This window comes from Culicoides brevitarsis, chromosome 2, assembly GCF_036172545.1.
Source record: "Culicoides brevitarsis isolate CSIRO-B50_1 chromosome 2, AGI_CSIRO_Cbre_v1, whole genome shotgun sequence".
Classification (NCBI taxonomy): Eukaryota; Metazoa; Arthropoda; class Insecta; order Diptera; family Ceratopogonidae; genus Culicoides; species Culicoides brevitarsis.
The window spans coordinates 42,807,015-42,828,139 of record NC_087086.1 but is presented as its reverse complement, the minus strand read 5'-3'; the positions used below and the strand labels follow the sequence as shown (position 1 = coordinate 42,828,139).

Here is a 21,125-nt window from a genome sequence, read left to right as displayed (position 1 = left end):
TGAAAAGCTGCAGTAAAAAATAAACAAAATCTATATTGCAGCAAAAAATATATGTGCAAACATAACGTAATCCAACTCGTAACTAACTTGACCAACCAGCTGTCTTTGAGACAGCAGTGATATTCTGTAGTAGTTGTAATAATATAATATTATGTGTTTATTCGTGTGAGAGTGTGTTTGTAAGTATTTAAAAGCTCTTTAAACATAATGAGATTGAACAAAATATTGCAATAGAAACTTAAAAGTTGCGCGCTAAAATAAACTTTGAAAAGTTAGAGCAGAACACTTATTTAGAGATATAAAGAAATATATGGTATTTGTACATCCAAAATCGTTTGAGAATAATCTTTTATAGTAAATTTAAATAAAATTTTATAGAAAACCGTCAAATATATTTTCAAATTTAAATGTTTTCTTAATAGGCAAATCAACCTCAATTCCTTTTGAATCATTTATAATTATTCAACTTATTGGATTTTCACCAATCGCGATGGTAAAGTTGTTTTACTACTGAAAAACTTCACAACTTGACGTTGTTGTCTTCATACACTTTACACATGTATAAAATTCACACATAGTGTTTTTTTTTATTTTGCATACAATTTCATGGATATAACTTTAAAACGGGGTTAAGTTATTTTATCTCTATAATAAAATGTAGAGATATGCACTAGTTTAACACATCAAAAATAGTTGTAGACGATTTGTTCAATTATTCAAAAGTGAGAGCCTTCAACATAAAACAACTAACCGAGACTATTTGACGACAACTAATCAAATTATTATTATGTATATATATTTTTAAACGAAACAGAATTAAAAAGTTTTACTTCACACACGTCTTAATGCAATCCTTGTTGAGTAGTAACTAAAAAGCAGCTCGATTTAATGAAAAGTTATGGTCGGGTTGTGTTCAATGTGTGAGCGACTGGTATACAAGACTATGGAAAATCAACTATCACTTTTTTTGAAGAAACAAGTGGGGTATGAATATACATAATATGTTGGAAGTTTTTTCAATGTATGTGTGTGCGGATTGAAGGTTTATTTTATTTAATTTTTTGAGCTGTGTAGCGTATATATTTACAGATGCACAATTATCAATTTTATTTAAAAATGATTTTCTTTCAGAAGGTTTGCTTTTACATAATTTTGTGAAATGATCAACGAATTTTGAAAATTGAATTAAGTTGAAATGTTGACCATCCATTTTGAGTAATATCTTCAATTTTGCATTTATGTATTTTTTTTTTTTTGAAAATGTGAGAAAATTTTTTAAAGTTGTTTCGATCACAATAATTTTTTATTTCGTCGATTGTCTTTTTTGCCTAAAAAAATATTTTACGACACAAAATATTCGGATAACAGGTTGATTCTTGCTACTCGATGATATTTATCCAGATCTTTCAAGGTAATCAAGTAAAGCTTTCTTTTCCGTTTTAATCATTCCTTTTGTATGTGTCAAAACGAAAAAAAAAACTGTCAAGAATTTACACAAATATTGTTAGTAAGTTATACAGATGGCTTTTTCATGATGATTAAAAAAATAATTAAACAAACACTATACAGTTCAATTATATCAAATAAGCATTTTTATTTGTTTATGCAACAAAAATAAAACTTTATGGGTATGTTTGAACAAAATATGAGGTAAATTAGTCAAGCAAAGAACACTTACCACTTGCCTGCAAAAATACCTTTTTATAAGAAAACCAACCGGCTTACATTTGCAACTTTACTTGTTGGTGTCTTGAAACCAGTTTTCCGCAGCTACTCAAATGCACCTTTCCGAACCATTTCTAAACACGTAAGTACGAATAACTCACGTTTTCTATTTGTAGATTGAGCTAATATCTACTGCGACAGCTGTTGAACAACAAATGCAAAATTATTTTTGCGGCGAAATGTCGGTCAGTCATGACTGATTAGATGTAAATTTTAGAGTGAGTAACTTTAGTAACTTTTAGTCAAAATGAGAAAAACTTCTCTTCTTTTCTGTTTGTTCAAATCAAAAAAAAAAAAAAAAAAAAAACAAGAGATTTTTTTTATGTTTATTTATATTTTACAAGAAAATGCAAATTTGTTCACGACATATTTTATAAGATGTAATATTTTATTTAATTCGTAACTTTGCTACCTGAAGATTAAAAATTTTCTAAGATAGTTTATTGTCAATCACTTTTTCCTTCGATTTTCTTCGAGATATGGTTTTGGTAATGAATTGAAGCATAATATTTTTAAGATATGTTAATGTTTTGAGGAAAGTTTTATTGAATATTTTTTTTCATTTCTTGCTATTTTTCTAATATTTAAGTAATTTTTTATAAGTATTAATTTATTTAATACCGAAATGAATTGAGATCATTCGATTTTTTTTATAAGTTAAAACTTGAATGTTTGAAGAATGGTTTAAATTCAACATTTTTTAAAAGGAAAAACGATTATCAATTTATAAGTTATACAACGAAATTTAAACTAAAATAAATAGGTATTGAATAAGTTTCTTTTTACGGCCTTTTTTAAATAAGTACGTCATCTCGTTTATTTATCATTAGTTTCAGAGTTCTTCCAACTTAGGAGATCATTAAGCAAGTTCTCCATGATTGGATTGGGACCTAAAAGTTGAACTTCTTTCCGAGCTTGTTTATCTAACTCCTCTAATACCTCTTGTGTATATTTGAAACTGCCAAGTTTCTCCAACAGTCCAATGCAGTATCGTTTAACTTCGACATCACGAGTTCGTTGCCTCAAAATATCTGAAAATTAGTATTATTATTTTTTTTAAAATATATTTCGATTCAAAGAGTTAAAAAGCTCACGCAAGACTTGATGATCCGCTCCTTCGTTTTTGATTCCATGTATGATGGGAAAACTGAATTTTCCCTCTGTAAGATCTTCGCAAAAGCTCTTATTCTCAGAGTACTCTTTAAGACTTAAATTACAATAATCATCTCGAATTTGAAAATAGAGTCCCAAAATAGCAGTTAGACGTGTAAAATCCTTCTTATTATCACTGAAAAGTTGCATAAGACGAATGGCAAGCATGAATAATCCTCCAGTTTTTCTTATTGTCATTAATTTATATTCGGCTTCTGATGGGCATTGAAAATTATCGCGCCAATATATTTCCATTCCTTGCCCACGATGCAACTCAAGAATCTGTTCGTTGTACACGTGCGTAGCCTCAGGATGTCCTAATTGAAGAACTTTTTCAAGAGCAAGAAATAATACATAATTTGCAGCACTGATTGTCGATGCTACGCCATATATGGAATGCGCAACTGGAATTCCTCTACGAAGGAGAGAATTGTCCTCGATATCGTCAATCCTTTAAAATGTGTTTGTTAGTGTGTTAGAAACATCGAATGAACAACATTCAAGTACTTACAATAAACTTGAATTATGTAGCATTTGAACAATTTCGCTGATGGCCTGTAATTTTTCAATGGGTATTTTTAGCCAATGATTGAATGCCAGCGCCAATTGTTTACGTATTTGCTTGCCTGGAATTTGTTGAATGTAAACAAAAGGTAATAGAAGTATCTAAAAACAGAAATTTATATTTTATGAATTTTCTTTGCGTATGAGAAAATAGAACTTACCTCATCTTGTTCCTTTTGCGATGACTTATCTCGACACTTATCGAGGATTTCATTAAACTCGTCAACATTAAAGGGAGCCATCGTGCAGATTGTTTTTTTCTTGTTCAGATTCGTCGTTGAGAGCTGCTAAGTTATTTAAATTAATCTCTTCACAATTGATGCAAAATCAATACTATTTTTGCTGCGGTCTTCTTAGAACAGAAATACAAAATGTTTGTTTCATTTTTCATTATACTAAATACATAATGGAACATGTGTTAAAACGAACAGCAATGGCTGTCAATTTACTTTTGTGCTCTCAAAAATTTTAAAACAACTGAATTTACATGGGATTTAGCAAAAAATAATTTATTTGAAAATTTTTTTCGAGTTAAAAGAAGTGAAATTTCAAAAAATAAAAAAAATTTTCAAACATTTTTAGAACTCAAATTGTTATACGAGAACATATTAATGATTGTAATTTTGAACAAAATATTGTTAAAGTTTCTACATTTTTCTTATTTTGAAATCGAAAGAAATTTTAGAGACTTTTTAATTTGAAGAAAATTATAGCTGATGCTTAAGCAAATCTGGTTTCTTATATTCGCATTACTTCCAGTATCGTTCCATTTTTCACTACATTCATTTAACGTGTCAAACGTCTTACATATTTTGGTTTAATAAAATTACAAAAAATAGTGAAATTGTAATTTTTCTGATAAAGTCTCATAAAAACCATGGCTTCTGCTCCAATTCCGTTAACTCAATTTGACGCCAACAAGAAACATAGCGATCGTGAACGTTGGATTTGCATTTATCCTGCTTATATCAATAGTAAAAAATCTCGTCAAGAGGGACGAAAAGTTGCGAAAGAAAATGCTGTCGACAATCCAAGTTATCAAGAGATTAAAGATGTTCTCGGCGTAACTGGCTTGCAATTTTTGGTAGAAAATAAACTTTATCCACGTGAACGAAGCAAAGAACTTCAATGTCGTGGTCGAATTCGAGTTCAGATCAAAAACGACGACGGTCAACCAATCAAAGAGGAGTTTGCAACGAGAGACAGTGTGTTGCTCTATTTGGGAAAGTCAATTCCTCAATTGAAATCTCGACAGAATCGACCAAATGACGCTGCTGCCCAACCAACTACTTCGTCATCATCTACAGGAGTTTCGCAAAAAAATAAGAGCAAGAACAAGCGACGATAAATGAAATAATCAGTTTTGTTTTTAATAAATATATTCCTTAAGAATTTTTCTGTGAATAAATCAAAAAATGGAATCAAAAAGTTGTTCTTAATCTGTTTTGATTGTCAATTGTTTTCGTAGCTCAACAGGTCTATTCATGAAATCTTGGATTTCCTTCAAGCGTTCTGAGTGATCGGGAAGTTTAAGGGCCTCATGAGATGGTAAATTAGGAAGCTTAACAGCAGCAAGATTTGGAAGAGCAGCGACTGATGCCATTTTTGGAGCAGCAATCGTCGCAGCAGCTAGCTTTGGAGCGGCAACAGCAGCTACTTTCGGAAGAGTACTTGCAGCGAGAGCAGCTTTTGGAAGAGCGCCTGCTGCGAGAGCGACTTTTGGAAGGGCAACAGATCCCAATGTATGTGTTGGTAAACTCCCTAAATTACCCCAATTGTGATCTCTAAAACGTTTTTGAACATCATCCCAATGAGTTTTAACTGCATTTTGAAGTTCATCGTGATCTAAAACTTTGAATTCAGGTGTTGATGGTGCAGACAATACAGGACTAATTTTAAGTGTTTTAACAACATCCCATCCACGATTGATGTTGTGATCATTAGCAGCTGCTACTGCAACTTTATCATCTTCGTTATTTTGTGCTTCAGCTACATTTTCTTCACCATCAGCAAATTGGAAGACATGATCCGATGGAAATACTTCCTCAGGATTAATTTCACGTGTTAAAACACTGCGGGAAATTCTGTCATTTCCGTGCGGACCTTGAACAATAATATCGTAATCCATTTCGTTCAATGGACTAACGCTTCGTGCGTTCGTAATGCATGCCATGTCTAAAAGATATATAGTATTGTTAGAAGCAAATAGTTGAAATATTCAAAAGATTCACATTTATCTCCAAGTTTTTTCTCGTGACATTCGCACAAACATTCTTCGCCACAACTGAAACCCTTACATCCACATTTATCGCATACAGATCGACAAATTCTTGTCTCTTCATCAGCATTTCCGATCCAGGCACTATTAACTGTACCTGCAACGAACTCGCATCGAATCAGAGAGCTCATACAAGACTTTCAACTACTTACCTATAACAAGAACAACGCATGCTAAGGTTGTTAACACAATAATTCCCTTCATCGTATATTCCTTCAATTTTAATGAATTAGAATACTTTTTAGCAGAAAAGTTGGATCGCAACTGAATTACAGAACGAGTATCATGAAGCTTTATACAAAAAGTCACGAAAAGTTTGTTTAGAAATTCTTGTTGGCTTCCGTAAATATTTGGCTACTCTGTTTTTGTTTTTTTTTTGAAAAGAAAGTCTTATGCAGCAGATTTGACAATGTTACTTCATTCAAACTTAAATTTTAACAAAATATTGAAAGTAAACTTTTGTATAAAATTTTGCACTTCTGAACATTTTACTGAAGGTTCTAAATGACAAAGCATAATTGTAAAGTTAAAAATTCAAGTATATTGACGTTTAAAGCTCTCATGAGTTTACCCACAAAAATGGGTCCATATAACAATTAAAATATCTCTTAAATATAATCTTGAGATATTTGATATCCTTCCTGAAAATTTAAAAATAAAATAAAAACATAAATTCAAATTATTTTGTGCAATTGTATTGTCTTTACATTAAGAGGAATACAATGAAGAACAAATAAATAAATTTTAAAAAAACTTTATTTTTTTTTTAATTTTTTATTTGCTACAGATATTTGACTAGTCGATATATTAAAAGTTTTATTTTTGAGAATTATTGATTTTCATTGAAATAGAATCACAATTTTTTTCTTACTAATTTGCATAAAATAAATAATATATTCATCATTAGTTGTAATGATATTTTTCAATTTTATATTAATTGCTCTTTTTCATCACATTTCTTATGTCACCATATTCAAAATCTCCATTTTGCTTGCTGACATTCATGTAGTTACGAGGAAGGGATAATGGCACAGGAAGTAATTCTGGCATAACTGAATGATGTGTGATAAGTGCTGTTAACGAAGTAAATTCCTTCGTAAAGCCCTGTGAAAATTTATGAAAATTAGACAAAAAAATCGTTTCTATCAATATGAATATTTTTACCTTAATTTTGTATCCTCTAATAGTTCGAAGAATTAGATAATGAGCAACTTTAGGCGCTGGCGGAGGAACCCTCAACGATAATGCAAAACATCCAAATTTTGTAGTGCTTTGGCGAACCAAAAAAGCACCTGGCGGCTGTCGAGAAAGAACTTCTAATGAGATTTCACGAGGAATTCCCGCTTGAAACCATGATGCTCCTTTTAATTCATTTTGTTCAAAAAGGCTCAAACTATCATTACGAATAGGTACAACAGGGTAATGATGAACTATATGTGTATGGAAAAAATCAAAATATAGTTAAGTTATGAAGAAGTTAAATAGATATAAAAGATGGGTTACCATGAATATCGTGAAAATTTCTTTTAAATTCCAATTCATTTTTTTCTCCTGTTTGCTTGCTATTATTAGAATTTAGACCATATTGCTGTGTTACCGCCTTTGTTTTTTCATTCTCGTTTGTAGTAAATTGATTCAACGTATCACGACACGAATCTCCAAATGTTGTTGCAATAATTCTCTCTGGATCACAAATAACTCCTTCGTTCACGTAACCGTCTTGTGAATAAGGAACGGAAGTTGTCATTGACGATGTATGAACAAGAGGACTTCGATCTTCGGCAGCCCGTAATAATCCCATTGTCAAGCGTTTAACCTGTATTGATAAATCAACCGAAATTTTCATTAACAATGTATGAACAAGATTTGGCAAAATTACCAAAGGCGGTTTTTCCATCAATCTTCTACAGGTATTTTTCAATTCTATGGCGTTTTCATCAGACTCCGATGATGCTGATTCTATACGGTTTAAGTCATCATCACTGCTGTTAGTTGACAAAAAGAAAAAAAAAATATTATAACATTACCATATTAGGCATAATTATTTTGAAATAAAATGTTGTACATGTTTTTTTTGAGTACTTAATATTTATAATAAAATAATAGTCTAACGTGAGTGAATTTTGAGTTGCATTTTGAAACAATATACATATCGTAAGTTATAAGAATAAAAGAAACATATATACCTTATACTTTTATTGTGACTGATTCTGCTGTTTTGAAATATATTTATGGCTCTCGTATGATTTTGCGTCGAACTATCAACTCCATTATTTTTGGGCACAAGGGATAATTGATGATGGATTGTTGTTGGTTTTGATTCAATTCTCATTCTATCAGTTTGCATTATCATGTCAATTTTGACGCGTTTTTTCACAGTTTCTGTAAATACAAGACAAAATGACATTTTCGCAATTAAATTCATGTACAAGAGTAAATTCATTGATAAATTTATGAACAAAATTCCCAGTTTTTGTTACAGTCCTTTTTACATAAATAATGATAATTCTTTTGTAATTTATCACATAAACATAGCATGGACACAAAAAACAACGTAACTTTGTCAATTAAGAGCCTCCAGCATCTGTTTTTGTATAACCACAAAAAACCATCTCAAAGATGTTATGAACTGAATCCTATGTTCGTATAAATATAAATTAATGTGTAGAAAAACATATAACTCCAAGCAACGTGTTTCTGTTAAAACTATTCGTATATTAATAAACAAAATTTATGTTTTATATGTCTAAAATAAGTAACATGTAAAATATGTCATCATTTCGTATGAAATACACATCAAAAAAAAAAAAAAAAAAGAAAGGACAAAAATTGAATCTTGAATTCAATGAAACGGTCTGTCAGCTGATATATAGATGTGGCCTCTGAAGTTACATACATTCATGTCTTTTTTAATACTCTGAGGCACTCGAATGAAGACATTTCAAAACATATGTGATTAGATTAGGATGTAAAGTGAAAATTTTTAACCACAATGATATTATATTGCAGTTTTTTTTTCGATAAACATGAAAGAATCGTCTCTATTTCAATTTCCTCAAATTTAATAGTAACATAACAAGATTGAAGTGATTCATAATTCTAGTCTATTTCATCTTTACATTGATTTATGTTGAAAAAGTGCTGTTTGTGACAGATTTATGATTTATTGACTAAAGAGACTCAAGAAGTTTCCCCTTCGATAGACGACAAAGACATAAAATGCATTCACGAACACAATGTGAGCAGGCGGCGTAAAACAAAAAAAATTAGACAAAAACAAAAAACTAATCGCAAAATAATATTAAAGCTACTTTTCTTACACACAATTAACCTCATAGTTGTACAATGGTATAAAATAATGCGGTGAAAAATGTTTTTCCTTCATACGTTCTGAATATGAAAAAAAAAAACTATTTTTTTGTGTTTACAAACAAAAAATAAAAATAAAATAAAAGAAAAACGGGATGAATTGAAAAAACTTCTCTAACAAATTTTCTTTGCTTCAATGCTTTTTTCTTTATATCCTTGCACGGCAAAAGTTTGCTTTTGTGATAAAATGAAATATGCTAAAAATGATATATTAAAAAAACAGCATCTTTTTCTTTTATCAAAATTTAATGCATGAATTATACTCACTTGTAAAAGCAATTTTGAAGAATATTGAAAGTTGAAAAGGTGACTTGTTTGCATTTCTTTATGATTTCATTTGAATATTGACATTAAACAAAATGAAGCAAATTTATGAAAAAATATGTTAAAATTGTCAAAGAGTTAATTTCAATGAATCCGAATTAAAATAGAATTAACTATTATTATCAATGAATTTTATCATTTATTATTATTTATTGAATTCCCTTATAAATGTTGGAAGTGTAGATTTTTTCAAAGATCATGAAATAGCTCTTTGAGACAGAAATTTGCTATTTTAAGCACTTTTTTAGAATCAAATTCTTTTTTTTTATCTTAAATTCTATTTTATATTTGTCACAAGCAAGCCATTATATGTAAGAAAGATGTTATTAAAAATCATATGATTTTGTAGACATCGACAAATTTTTACACTATTTTATGAATCTTTAATTTACTTATTTATGTTTTATTTCAGTGCATTTTAACAAAAAAATTGTTGTACTACATTTGTACAGAATATGCTTTAAAAATCAAATTTGCTGTGTAAGTTAATCATGGTAATGTAAAGTAAAACAAATAAGTCTATGTTTTGAATGTTTTTTATGTGTAATGGTAAAAAGGATTTGTTTTTTCACTTGATTAAGTTGAACTATGTTGCAGTAGATGTTTGATGGAAAAGTAAATAAGAGCAATTTCTTTATGGTTTGAAAAAACTGGATACACAGAAATAAATGTTTTAATGGAAACAAAAGGTTGAAGTTTTACAACTATTTTCAGAAAAAGAATCAGCTTACCTATAGTAAAAAAGTTGTCTGATAGGTAGTCTTTTTGCTTCGAAATTTAAAATTGTGAAACGAATAAAGTTTTTTTTTTTCAGTAAATTTTGAGAGAAAATTTTCGTATGAACGACAGAAAAAAGTAGAAGGATTGAGTTGTCACCATGAAATAAATCTTACTTTATTTGGCGTAATATAGAATACTTTAATATTAAATTCATAAAGTTTTACCCTTTTTTTTATCAAGAAAAATGTGACAGGTATCAAAAGTCTTGATGTCTTTTGTGTTACATATTAAATTACAGCTTTGCACATAAATATTGAGTTTCGCTGATATCGTCTGAAATTTGTACAAAATCACCTTGGTATATAAGAATCCTTGCAAGTGCAATAAATTTTATTTCTATTTAATAGTTTGGACAACAATAATAAGCAATCTTCATCTGAATCACAATAAAACTCATCCGCAAACACCATTGATATGTAAATGAGTAAGGAAACCACAAAACATAATATGACAACAATAGTTGTACGCGACATCATGATACGATTGTATTTAGCTTACTTATTCTGTCTGCCTTGGTTTTCATTTATTATATATCTCTTTATAAATGTTAAAAATTAAAAACTGCAAAAATTACAATTTAGAATGAAATTCATTTACATAAATCCAATAAGAAACAATCGACGACGTGTTATAAAATATGGAAAACCATTCAAAAGAAAATTAACCTAATATTGAGATATACAAATATATATTGAATTTATGCATATTGGATATGAAAAATCTGTCTGAATTATACAACATGTCATTTTTTCGAATAACAAGATTTTAAAGTGTTCTAAAAAGTTCTTTTACATAAACTATTTCACTATGTCTTCATTTAGATCAAAATAATAAGAAATCAATACATCACAGAGTCGACATGTTTCTCATGTCTCCTCTCTAAATTGTCTGTAAGTGTGCGGAAAGTATGCGATATGAATTTTAATTTGTATATTTCCAAACAAACTTTTATTGAGGCACGCAACTCACGAGAGTCGAGTGATGATAAGAGCTTTTTTGCTTATCATAGAAATTTATTGTATAAACTTAAACAAATACAAAAATAAACAAACAAAACAATTTGGAGGATAAGAACATTACCATCATCATGTCGTTGTTTTGCCATGTCAGGTACTCGACCTTCACCTTCCTTCACAGAAGAAAAATATAAACAGATGTGCGGGATAAAAAACTGCTTGCGTGGTAAATGATGCCTAATAAAAAAGGGGAGAACTGCCACAAATAAAACGAAATTGTGAAACTCACTTTACAAGACTCTCCTATTACATCTTCGACGAACTTCAGCATCAACGTAAGCCATATGGCAAAATCGAGTCCATAAAAATAGATGAATGAATGAAGGAAATAAAGCAAAGGCAAGGAAATAACAGTAGGTATTTGTATATTTTTAGTTAAATCAAGTTTTTAATCGACAAATCGTCATCTGGCGAGAATTGCTGATGATGCTATAAGTCAACCCTCTTGGTCATTTCAAATGAAATATCTCTGCACAAAAATATCATGACATTCAAAGGACGAAAATAAGCTCGTTACAAAGAACGAAAAGTATGAGCATGTTAGATCAAATCGAGACCATTACTCGTAATTTTGTCTAATAATCTTGTAAATTATTGGTTAACGAGATGGTTGTTCCCAGATAGCAACCATGAAGGCGGATATTCTTCACGCTTTTTTATGCGTGAGGCAATGTGTGTGAGAAAAAGGGTATGTTCCTTTCGGTTTTATTATCTTTATTGTTTCACACAAAAAAAAAACTGGTCAGAAAAGCTGAATTGTTCTTTTTTCGTTCCCTTTCATTTACGATTCTCAACACTTATCATCATCATCATAAGAAGAAGAAAAGTTTTCTTGTGATGCCTGCTTTTTCATTTTTTCCTCTTTTCATTTAGTATATCAACATTTGAGATCTATTTCGTTTATTTTTATGAAACTTTTGCTATTTTTTTTATAACGCAATAGTCATTCTTTCATTAAGTATTTGATTGATTTGCGACTCAACATTAGACAAATTTATATTTTCAATATTGAATATTAGTTAGGTCTTATATATTATTATATGTATAATGAGTTATTTGATCTTTTGGTAATTTAACTATTAGAAAATGAATGATATTAGAAAAATTTCTGCAACTGGACTTGATAACTTTGTAGAAAATAGAAGATTTTTACAAAATGCTATACGAAATGAAGTAAATAAAATGCCAAAATAAACTTACTCTTTTTCCTTCTAAACTACAAACTGCAAAGGATTTATTTCAAATAGTATTCATCAGGACCAAAATTGAATTAACTCTATGTATGAAAATGAACTACGTGTAGTCTTTAATTAAAAGTAAAACCAATCGTTAATGACGCTTGCGATGGCAGTGCATGTTGAAAATGACGAAGCTTTGTAATCATTAGTTGTTCAGTTGAAATTCCGTACAAATGAGTATAAAATGTTCGGTTAATTAAACAGAGTGCAAAATTTTGTCAATGTAAGTACTATTGAAATTCATTTTATTGAAACCCAACATTGTTATTTTCCTAAAATGTCATGAACATTTTCGGAAAATATTTAACTTTTGGTCTGTAGCAATTGTTGACCTTCAGACATATTTTTAATCTTTTTCGTATTTTTAGTGTATAGGAACTATTAGAGCATCTTTCGTTGATTTTCAGACTTATTAAAACTACGATGAAACACTCAATTTTCTTTTTCTTCTCCGTAAACGTAAAACTTTAACACTAAAAACAATTCACATAAAAGTTTGCACAGTATTTTTTGTTTCTTTTTCTTCTTCTAAAAACGGTAGGAATCGAGAAAAAAGTGTTGAACAGGAACAAACATGAAGTGGCGCACATATATAAAATATCTCGATTTTATAGACACACTTTTCTACTCTACTCTTAGTCGTTACTGTTGCTGCTGAAGTAATAATGTAATAAGTTAAAGTATTTTTTCGTGCCTTGCTTGCTTGGCAGAGTATATGTGTGTGTGTGTGTGTGTGTATGTGTTTAATCTCCATCTGAAAATAACTTGCATCGCTCGCCGGAACATACTTAAGACAAGTTAATGCAAGATTTAGTGCAGTTATTTGTCATTTTTCTCTTGCAATATAAATTACAACTTTTTGTGTTTTGTCTACTTTGCTGTGAGTCTTAGAAAACGTTAACCTAACATATACGAGATTAAAATTCACTTGATTCCGTTCACTTTGTATATGTATATCTGCATAATGCATATTAATATCAATAGATGGAATGTTGCCGTTGACTCGAAGACTATATTGCAACTACAACAACTTCCATTAGTTATATAAAGTGATATAACGACCAACTGACTTTACTTTATGAGTGTATAAAAACAATAAATTTGTGAATCTAGGTATTTTGAAACAGTTGAAAAAATGCCATTAAAATATTGTAAAATTTATAGAAACAAGCCAGTTGCAAGGGAGCGCCTGTTTTTTGTCTTTCCATATAAATATGCATTCAAAATATGTTACTCAACTTTTCATGCATCAAGATTTATTTTTTTTGTGTAACTTTACTTCTCCTTTAGCAGTATAGGTAACAAATGAAGAAGAGTAAAGTGCATATTTAGTGAATATCATCAAAAGTGTTAATTATGTCTGTAAGTAATTATAATTTTTTTTTAGACAATGATGTAATGTTGCATTCATTCAAAAATGAAAAAAACGAAAAAAAATAATAAATAAAAAAAGTTATATCGAGGAGAGAATTAATAATTTCATGTATTATGTTATGTGAGAAAAAGGGCTTTGCTTCTGTTTGTCTATTCACTGAAAGTCGAGGACGATGTTTTGCTTGATGAAAATGAAGAGAAAATACGGTTCAACGATCAGATATTCTTCTGTTTAAATTTCATACGTAATATTTAATCATAAAAAAATGACGATCAACAACAAATAGCTAAATTACTTAACGTTGTTTTTGTCGACAGTACACAAAAACACTTAAGTGTAGGTACAATGTGTAGAATTAAGGTGCATTCACACCTTTTAAGTCGCTTTTCAAGATCTTGTTTTGTGCATATTTTCTGTTGATGAGTCGAAGACACTTTTTGCATGAAATCATTAATTTTTTCTCGTAATTTTCATCATACTATCGTAAAAAAGGTTTAATTCATGTCTTGTAAATATTAAAGATAAAAAAAATTTTTGTCATCATTATTATAAAGATTATTTTTACAGTTAATGATAACCGCACACGCTACAATGAGAAGCAATTCTTACTGGATTGCGAGATCAATGAGTCCAAACCAATTTTCAAAAAGTAATTTTCTTTTTGCAAGTAAACCATTGTATACAGTGCATGTTAATATTAAATATACAATACAATATAAATTGCCTTAGGTATTTTTGTCTCTTCTTCTTTCATTATCTTATAAAAAATTGCACTGATATCAGTATAAAGTATATTTTATTATAATAATTATCGATAGAATTGACAATCAAAATATATTTATGATGGTCAAGCGTATTGCAAGGCACAGTTGCAAGGAACAAGCAAATCAAAATAATGTTTTGAATATATTTATACTAAAGAGATGAAGTATTTCATGTTAGTGATTGAAGTCAAACCATCTATTGATGATAAATACCTATAATAAATACAATTTGTAAGCAAGAAAAACGCAAAAACATGACATTAAATTTCAGTTCTTTTATTTTTATTAAATTTAATTTTATGACTTTTTGCCGTACCTTCTCCCTAATATAACTGAATGCCCGGCCCGAAAATGAAAAAAAAATATCGAAGCACGTCACATAATAAAATTGTGAAAGAAAGATATATGCATGTAAGTAACATAAAAACATGCGCTTGGAAACTTTCACCCGCCAATGTCCAAAAACTTTGGCAAAAAATAAATAAAAATTCAAAAAGGAGAGATGATATATACAAGGTAACGATGACAAGCAAAAAGTATTGCGCGCTCTCAAAACAATGCATTTTCTGTTGTAATATTGAATAATGCATAAAAAATTAATTTAAAAAAAATACATAAAAAAGGTATCGTTGTACATTGCATGCTTTGTGGGCTATATGCATACGTCTTCTTCGTTTTGTGCGAAAAAAATAACCCAAAAAAAATTATCAACGTTGTACGTCGTTCATGTAGTTTCGGAACGGTGAAATGCATTGTTACAAATTTTTTTTTAATAAGGGGATTTACTTGAATGTTCAAGTTTTGTCATAAAAACGAACTGATGAGTATTTAATTAAAGGTCGTGTCATGATCAAACATATAAATATCATGGATAACATTACCATGTTTGCTGTTCGTTTTGTGGGTCGACTACATCCTTTTAGCGGTAATAATTTCCTGTTTTTTTTTTGTATCACGTTTAAAACAAAATGATAGATAGTCCACGAAAAAACAAAATAACGAACAAAACAAAATACCAAAGAACTCGATAATAGCCTTAAAGTAATTTCTTCGGTCATATGAAGTGAGTTAACATTTAAAATATTTTTACAAACTATCACTAATACTTACGGAAGAAAGAAAAGAATTTCATTTCAGTATGATGTTGAATTGAAAGAAGAAGTAAATTAATTAAAACTGGTTCTAATAATATTTTATTTATGGCATTATTTCTTTCTTATTCAGCAGACATTGAATTTCGCATAAGAAGTTTTTGAAGCTGCAGATTTTTGATAAAGATCAAACTGTCGCAGCAAGAGACATTTTACACGAAATCTTTACGATCGATTTTTGTTGCACTTATTGTCATCATAAGCAGCGTAAAATATTTAATGGATTTTCTGTTAATTATTTGGAATAAAAAAAAACTAAAAATAAACCTATGTATATGAAGTTTTTGTATAAACATGCAACTTTGTAATCATAATCAGTTATAATGAAAAATAATTTTTTTGTGGTTTAATGTTAAGATTCCAATTATGAGGTTTCAGTTCAGATTCAAAGTAAATTATCAATCATAATCGTTTGCTGTTGAACTTGTCGTCATAAATCTACAAGATAAAAAATACTTTGGTTTTTAATTGAACGTAACAAGAATTTGTTTTTTGTTTTTGCAAAACTAATGTATTGAAGTTACGAAAGACTTATTAGAAATGTTTTCACTTCGATTTGACAATTTAATATAATTTTTTTTTTCAATTCAATTGAAAGCACTGGTTATGCTATGTGCTATCTGATATGTATGAAAGAAGAAAAAATTGCCGAAATGATACAAATACAAAAATTTGAATATCGATACACGACTTCTGTTTTAGTAATAATAACAATAACGTTTGAATATTTTGAAAGCATGTCGTGTCGTAATCGAAAGATAAATCCTGTGATGGTCCCATTTCACAAAATAATATAAAGCAAATCAAGAGATTTCAATCTATAAAGAATTTGTTTTTCGATATCTTTCCATGAATGAAATTGTCGCAGACAATTTTGAATAAAATTTAAATTTTTATCGGTATCTAGATCTGAGATAAGACACTAAAAATGTATCAAAGTACATAAGAAACATTGCCTGCTTGAGTCGGAATTCAATTTTACGTGTGATAGATTTTTATTGTGAACAAGAGATTTAGGTTTTGCTCATCGTGTGAATGTATTCGAATTGCTTGATAAACCATTGAGAAGTGAATTGACTTGTCAGGTGAAATAATTTTGAATTTTTGTTTGAGTCAAAATTGTGAATCAGATATGAAAAATATAAGTGAAGTAATTAACAGAAATTCAAAGATTCTTGTAAAATAAAAATCAAAATTTGAATTATTTCGCAGCCCATTTTCCTTTTAATATTTTATTTTCACAGACAATCGTGCACACCCACGTTCTCTCAATAAGCAAATATTTCTTTTTTTTCATATAATGATCCCGCATAGATGCACTTTTTAATTCAATTCCGGTTTATAAACACGATTACTATTATAATTTTGCATATTTCTCTATATTCATTTTTGCTTTATATATTTATAGATAACTTTCTTACCTTCTTTTGGCTGGTTCGTCAACAAGCAACAGCTAATTTTGTGCCTGATACACCTTTTGTGATGTTTTATATCAATTTACTTTGATTTGAATATTATTTTACTTCATCCAATTCTTTTGATGAGAAAATTGAGATCAGTCGTTGCTGCTTCTGTTGTTTTCTTGTTGTAACATATGGCAATTCCGCTTTAAATTAATGTTTCGTTTCTTGCAATGAATTATTTTTTATTTCTCTTTTGGATTTTGGAATGTGAATTGCGAACGTACAACGACCTTTACTGCTGATGATGGACACATGTAACTTTTTTTTGTATGTTTCTATTAAAATTCCAATGGCTGACATTCACCTTTTCACAAATATTTCTTTTTTGCTTATGAAGTGACCACGCATGTAATCTACTTTTACGTGTATTTCTTACTCTCTTTTAAATATATCAGAGAATACACAAGAGAAGCAAACTAATTAATTTTTTTCTCCCTTTGAGGTTTATAAAATAATTTACCGCCACACGCACTATTTTAATACTATTAGGAGCATATCATTATAATCTTCTTTTGCCTCTGCATTTTTTCTCCCTCTAAACAACACAACATTTATAACACTCGTGTAACAACGAGAAAGAGAAGTAACAAAATGATTAAAACCAATCTCTTGACCAGGTGTACATATTTCTCTCATTAATTATCCTTCGTCGTGTCTTTCTTTCTAAAATCTCATCTTATTTAATAAATAAACATATAAACCGTTTACTCACGAAACAATAATAAATTATTTTTTATATGTTTTTTTTTACTTTAATATTTTTTGTTTTATAAGAGCCCGATCTCTATGTTTTTCGTCCGATCAGTTTGACTTAAAATTAAACACTAAAGTGAATAACGAATTTGTTGTACCGGTAAACCTAAGTCAACGTTATAATATGCAACGAAGCAACGACAATATACGCTAATGACTGTCTACATATTTGAGACTGTCTTTGTATTTGTGTTAAGTGGCTTGTATGAACTCATCCATGATGAAACAAGAAAATGAAGAAGTAGAGAATAACAAATGAACACTTGAAATGTTTCGACTTATATATTGACAGAGTTGGGATTTAAAATTATCAGTCACAGGGCAACGATCGCTTTTGATTTACTTATTTTTCATCCCTTCATTCGATAGCTTTCTTGTTGACACAGTTTCTCTTACATTTTTATCGTCCTATTTTCTATGTTTTCCTTTTAATCATTTCACAAAAGTGTAATAAAATTGTGGCATCACTCATATATCCTTAACAAATTAGCTCTTAGGGACAGTAAAATAGTTGCATTTTACCGCTTCATACGATGATATAAAGGTAATATAAAACCTCAAGTTGGCTAAAAAAGAGCATGTAGTATAAAGGATTCAGAAAAATAAGAACAAGAGGCCTATTCACGTGATGATAACGAGGCATTTTTGTTCTTTTCCGCTCTTTTTGTAAGATTTTTTTTCAGTTATCATCCAACAATAAAAATACAACGATGAAGATACAACTTGTAAAATCATACTAATAATAATAAAACAGGAACAAACAACAAACGAGAAAAGTAAGACATGACATTCATATGAAAAGAAAAGTATGTGAATATTTAGGTTATCATCAAATTAAATCAGTGCCATATTATTGTGTCTTGTTTACTTTGTTATAAAAACATTGCACATCTTTTTTATCAATGAGGCCCCAAATAACAGAAAAATTATTTTCACGGTTACAAGTTCTTTGAAATGGGATTACTTTTTACCTATATGTACATTTATAGAAGGTTTATCTTCTGTCAGAAAAATTTTATAAACGCAATGTATAGAAAAGCAAAAATGAACAACGGAATATACATACTCGATTACTGTATACAGACACTGCTTTTCTACTGTTTATCCTCTGGAGAAATTTAATTTCCTCATTTTTGCAACAACGTTGTGTTACTGAGAGTTGAGATTTTGTAAACGACGAAGACGCAAATATAAAATTAGGAACATATTGGTGAAATGATACGACTCTATGATTTACAAAATAAAATAAATACGTTGTCCATATAAAAAAATGATGAATTGTAGTTTGGACTTATTTTTAATAAATATCCATTCTTGCATAAAAAAAAGTAATTTTAATTTTTTTTTCTATCCTCCCGATTCTGATTTGTTGTCTTTATCTGTTTCTTTACAGTCGTTCGTCTTCTGTTACCAACTTTTCAAAAAGATATTTCGGTGATGTCACATTTTTGAATAAAATGAAAAACTAAATAAAAACTTTTCATTATGTAAATAGTAAATAATAAAATAATAATAAGATGATCATATTCTTTGCAAAAAAAAAAATGCTTCAATAAATAATCTGAAAGAAATGTCCTGTTATTGTCCCCTTCGAATAAGTAATAAGTATCCATAACTTATACATAGTATTATGTATTTGTGTTTAAGGTGCTTGTAAGTTTTAAGAACTTTGAGTGAAATCATGTTGAAATTTATTACTCTTCGATATTAGAATTTTTGGGGAACAAATTCTTTTTTTAATTCATTCTCATTATACAAGAAGATGAAAAATGAATAAAGCTAAAGTTTGATTTCTGAAGCATGATTTTTTTTATTGCAACATTCTGAAAATGATTACTCATTATATGATTTATTACTTGAAATTTTTTTTTCTACTTATAGCTTTATTAAAAGTTTTCCAATTAAAAAAATATGAGCTAATTGCGTAAAAATTATTATTTTCGTAACCTAAGATAAAGTATGTACGATAGATAACAAGTTGAAAATAGTTCTTCTCTACTAATTATAATAATTGCCAGAGTAATAATGAATTTGATATTTTAATTACCTACAATATAAAATAATAAAATAATCGTTTTTTTTTTTTGTTTGAAGCATTGTTTACTCTTAAAGGAATAAAAGTTTTTTTAAAGAAACTGACTGTTTGAATGCCTGACGTCTAAAGTAAAGAAAAGAAGGTTTTTATTGATAACTTTTGTTATTGCCTTTGGTATGTAATCCCAATCATGTTAATGGTTTTCCCTACATTTATCGTAAGTCACTTCATATTGTAAAAAAAAAATCAACAAAAACTGTTTGATCGATATTATTAATGACGGTCCTTCTTCAGCCAAATTACTTATAGGGGACTTTCTTTTTGGGTCAAGAAAATGCAATAAAAAGTGTGATAAAAAATCTTTGTTTTTCTCTTCGTGTTTTTGTCAGTCAGTATTGAATGTAATAAAATAAAGTACTAAAAAAATTAGAAAATAAAAGAATAATGATTGACACTTGACACTGATCCATAAATCTGTCAGAACAGCAAGGATGTGACAGTTTTGCGTGGATGAGAATGATTGAAGATCATCGCAATCTCTTTTCTGGATTCAAGTGTCGACGAAAATAAAAAAAAAATCAAATCGGTAAGTTGTTGATATTTGTATTTATTATTTATTGATCAAAATAATTTATTTTCGATGAAAATCAAAAAAACAAATGAAGACATTATATTTTTCTCATTTCATTACCACATATTTAAATGCTTACATTGGGATCAGATAACAATAACAAAAAGACAATCTATTTAACAAATATTTGTGTTGTTAAACGCATTCAAGTAATATAATTAAGTTTCATTGTTTGATGTTTAATCAATTCCGAACAGAAATTCAATTACTGAATATATCATAAATCTTTTGATATCAAAACCAAAAATATCTTTCATTATATTTGTAAAAGTTTTGCTTTAAGTTTCCTCTTCCTTCTTGATAACAGTCCCACACACAAAGAAATTACTAATCATTTGAATGTAAATCAAGGAAATAACAATCATTTATGTGTTAATTTTATACATATTTTTTGTGAAAAAAAAGAAACGCTAAAGGAACAAAGTTGTTTCAAAATTATTCAAACTATCATCACAACAAGTGAATGAACAAATTTCGAGCAAATAGTTTAAAGGCACACCAAGAAAG

At 28.9% G+C, this 21,125-nt stretch overlaps 3 protein-coding genes across 3 annotated transcripts; 1 reads left to right on the top strand and 2 right to left on the bottom strand.

Moving 5' to 3' along the window:
• Positions 1-2,193: 2,193 nt before the first annotated feature.
• On the bottom strand, positions 2,194-3,819 carry LOC134830018 (terpene synthase). Its single transcript, XM_063843362.1, has 4 exons — positions 3,603-3,819; positions 3,389-3,543; positions 2,820-3,328; positions 2,194-2,756 (listed from the first exon to the last, which is right to left on the bottom strand). Exons 1-4 carry the CDS (start codon positions 3,681-3,683, stop codon positions 2,542-2,544), a joined length of 960 nt encoding a protein of 319 aa, XP_063699432.1. The 5' UTR covers positions 3,684-3,819; the 3' UTR covers positions 2,194-2,541.
• A 499-nt stretch (positions 3,820-4,318) lies between these two features.
• Positions 4,319-4,789, top strand: LOC134829212 (signal recognition particle 19 kDa protein). Its single transcript, XM_063842209.1, has one exon. It carries the CDS (start codon positions 4,319-4,321, stop codon positions 4,787-4,789), a length of 471 nt encoding a protein of 156 aa, XP_063698279.1.
• Positions 4,790-6,652: 1,863 nt separating this feature from the next.
• LOC134829210 (EGFR adapter protein-like) lies at positions 6,653-14,497 on the bottom strand. Its single transcript, XM_063842208.1, has 6 exons — positions 14,431-14,497; positions 7,906-8,101; positions 7,599-7,704; positions 7,223-7,535; positions 6,884-7,149; positions 6,653-6,823 (listed from the first exon to the last, which is right to left on the bottom strand). Exons 1-6 carry the CDS (start codon positions 14,495-14,497, stop codon positions 6,653-6,655), a joined length of 1,119 nt encoding a protein of 372 aa, XP_063698278.1.
• Between the last annotated feature and the right edge of the window lie 6,628 nt (positions 14,498-21,125).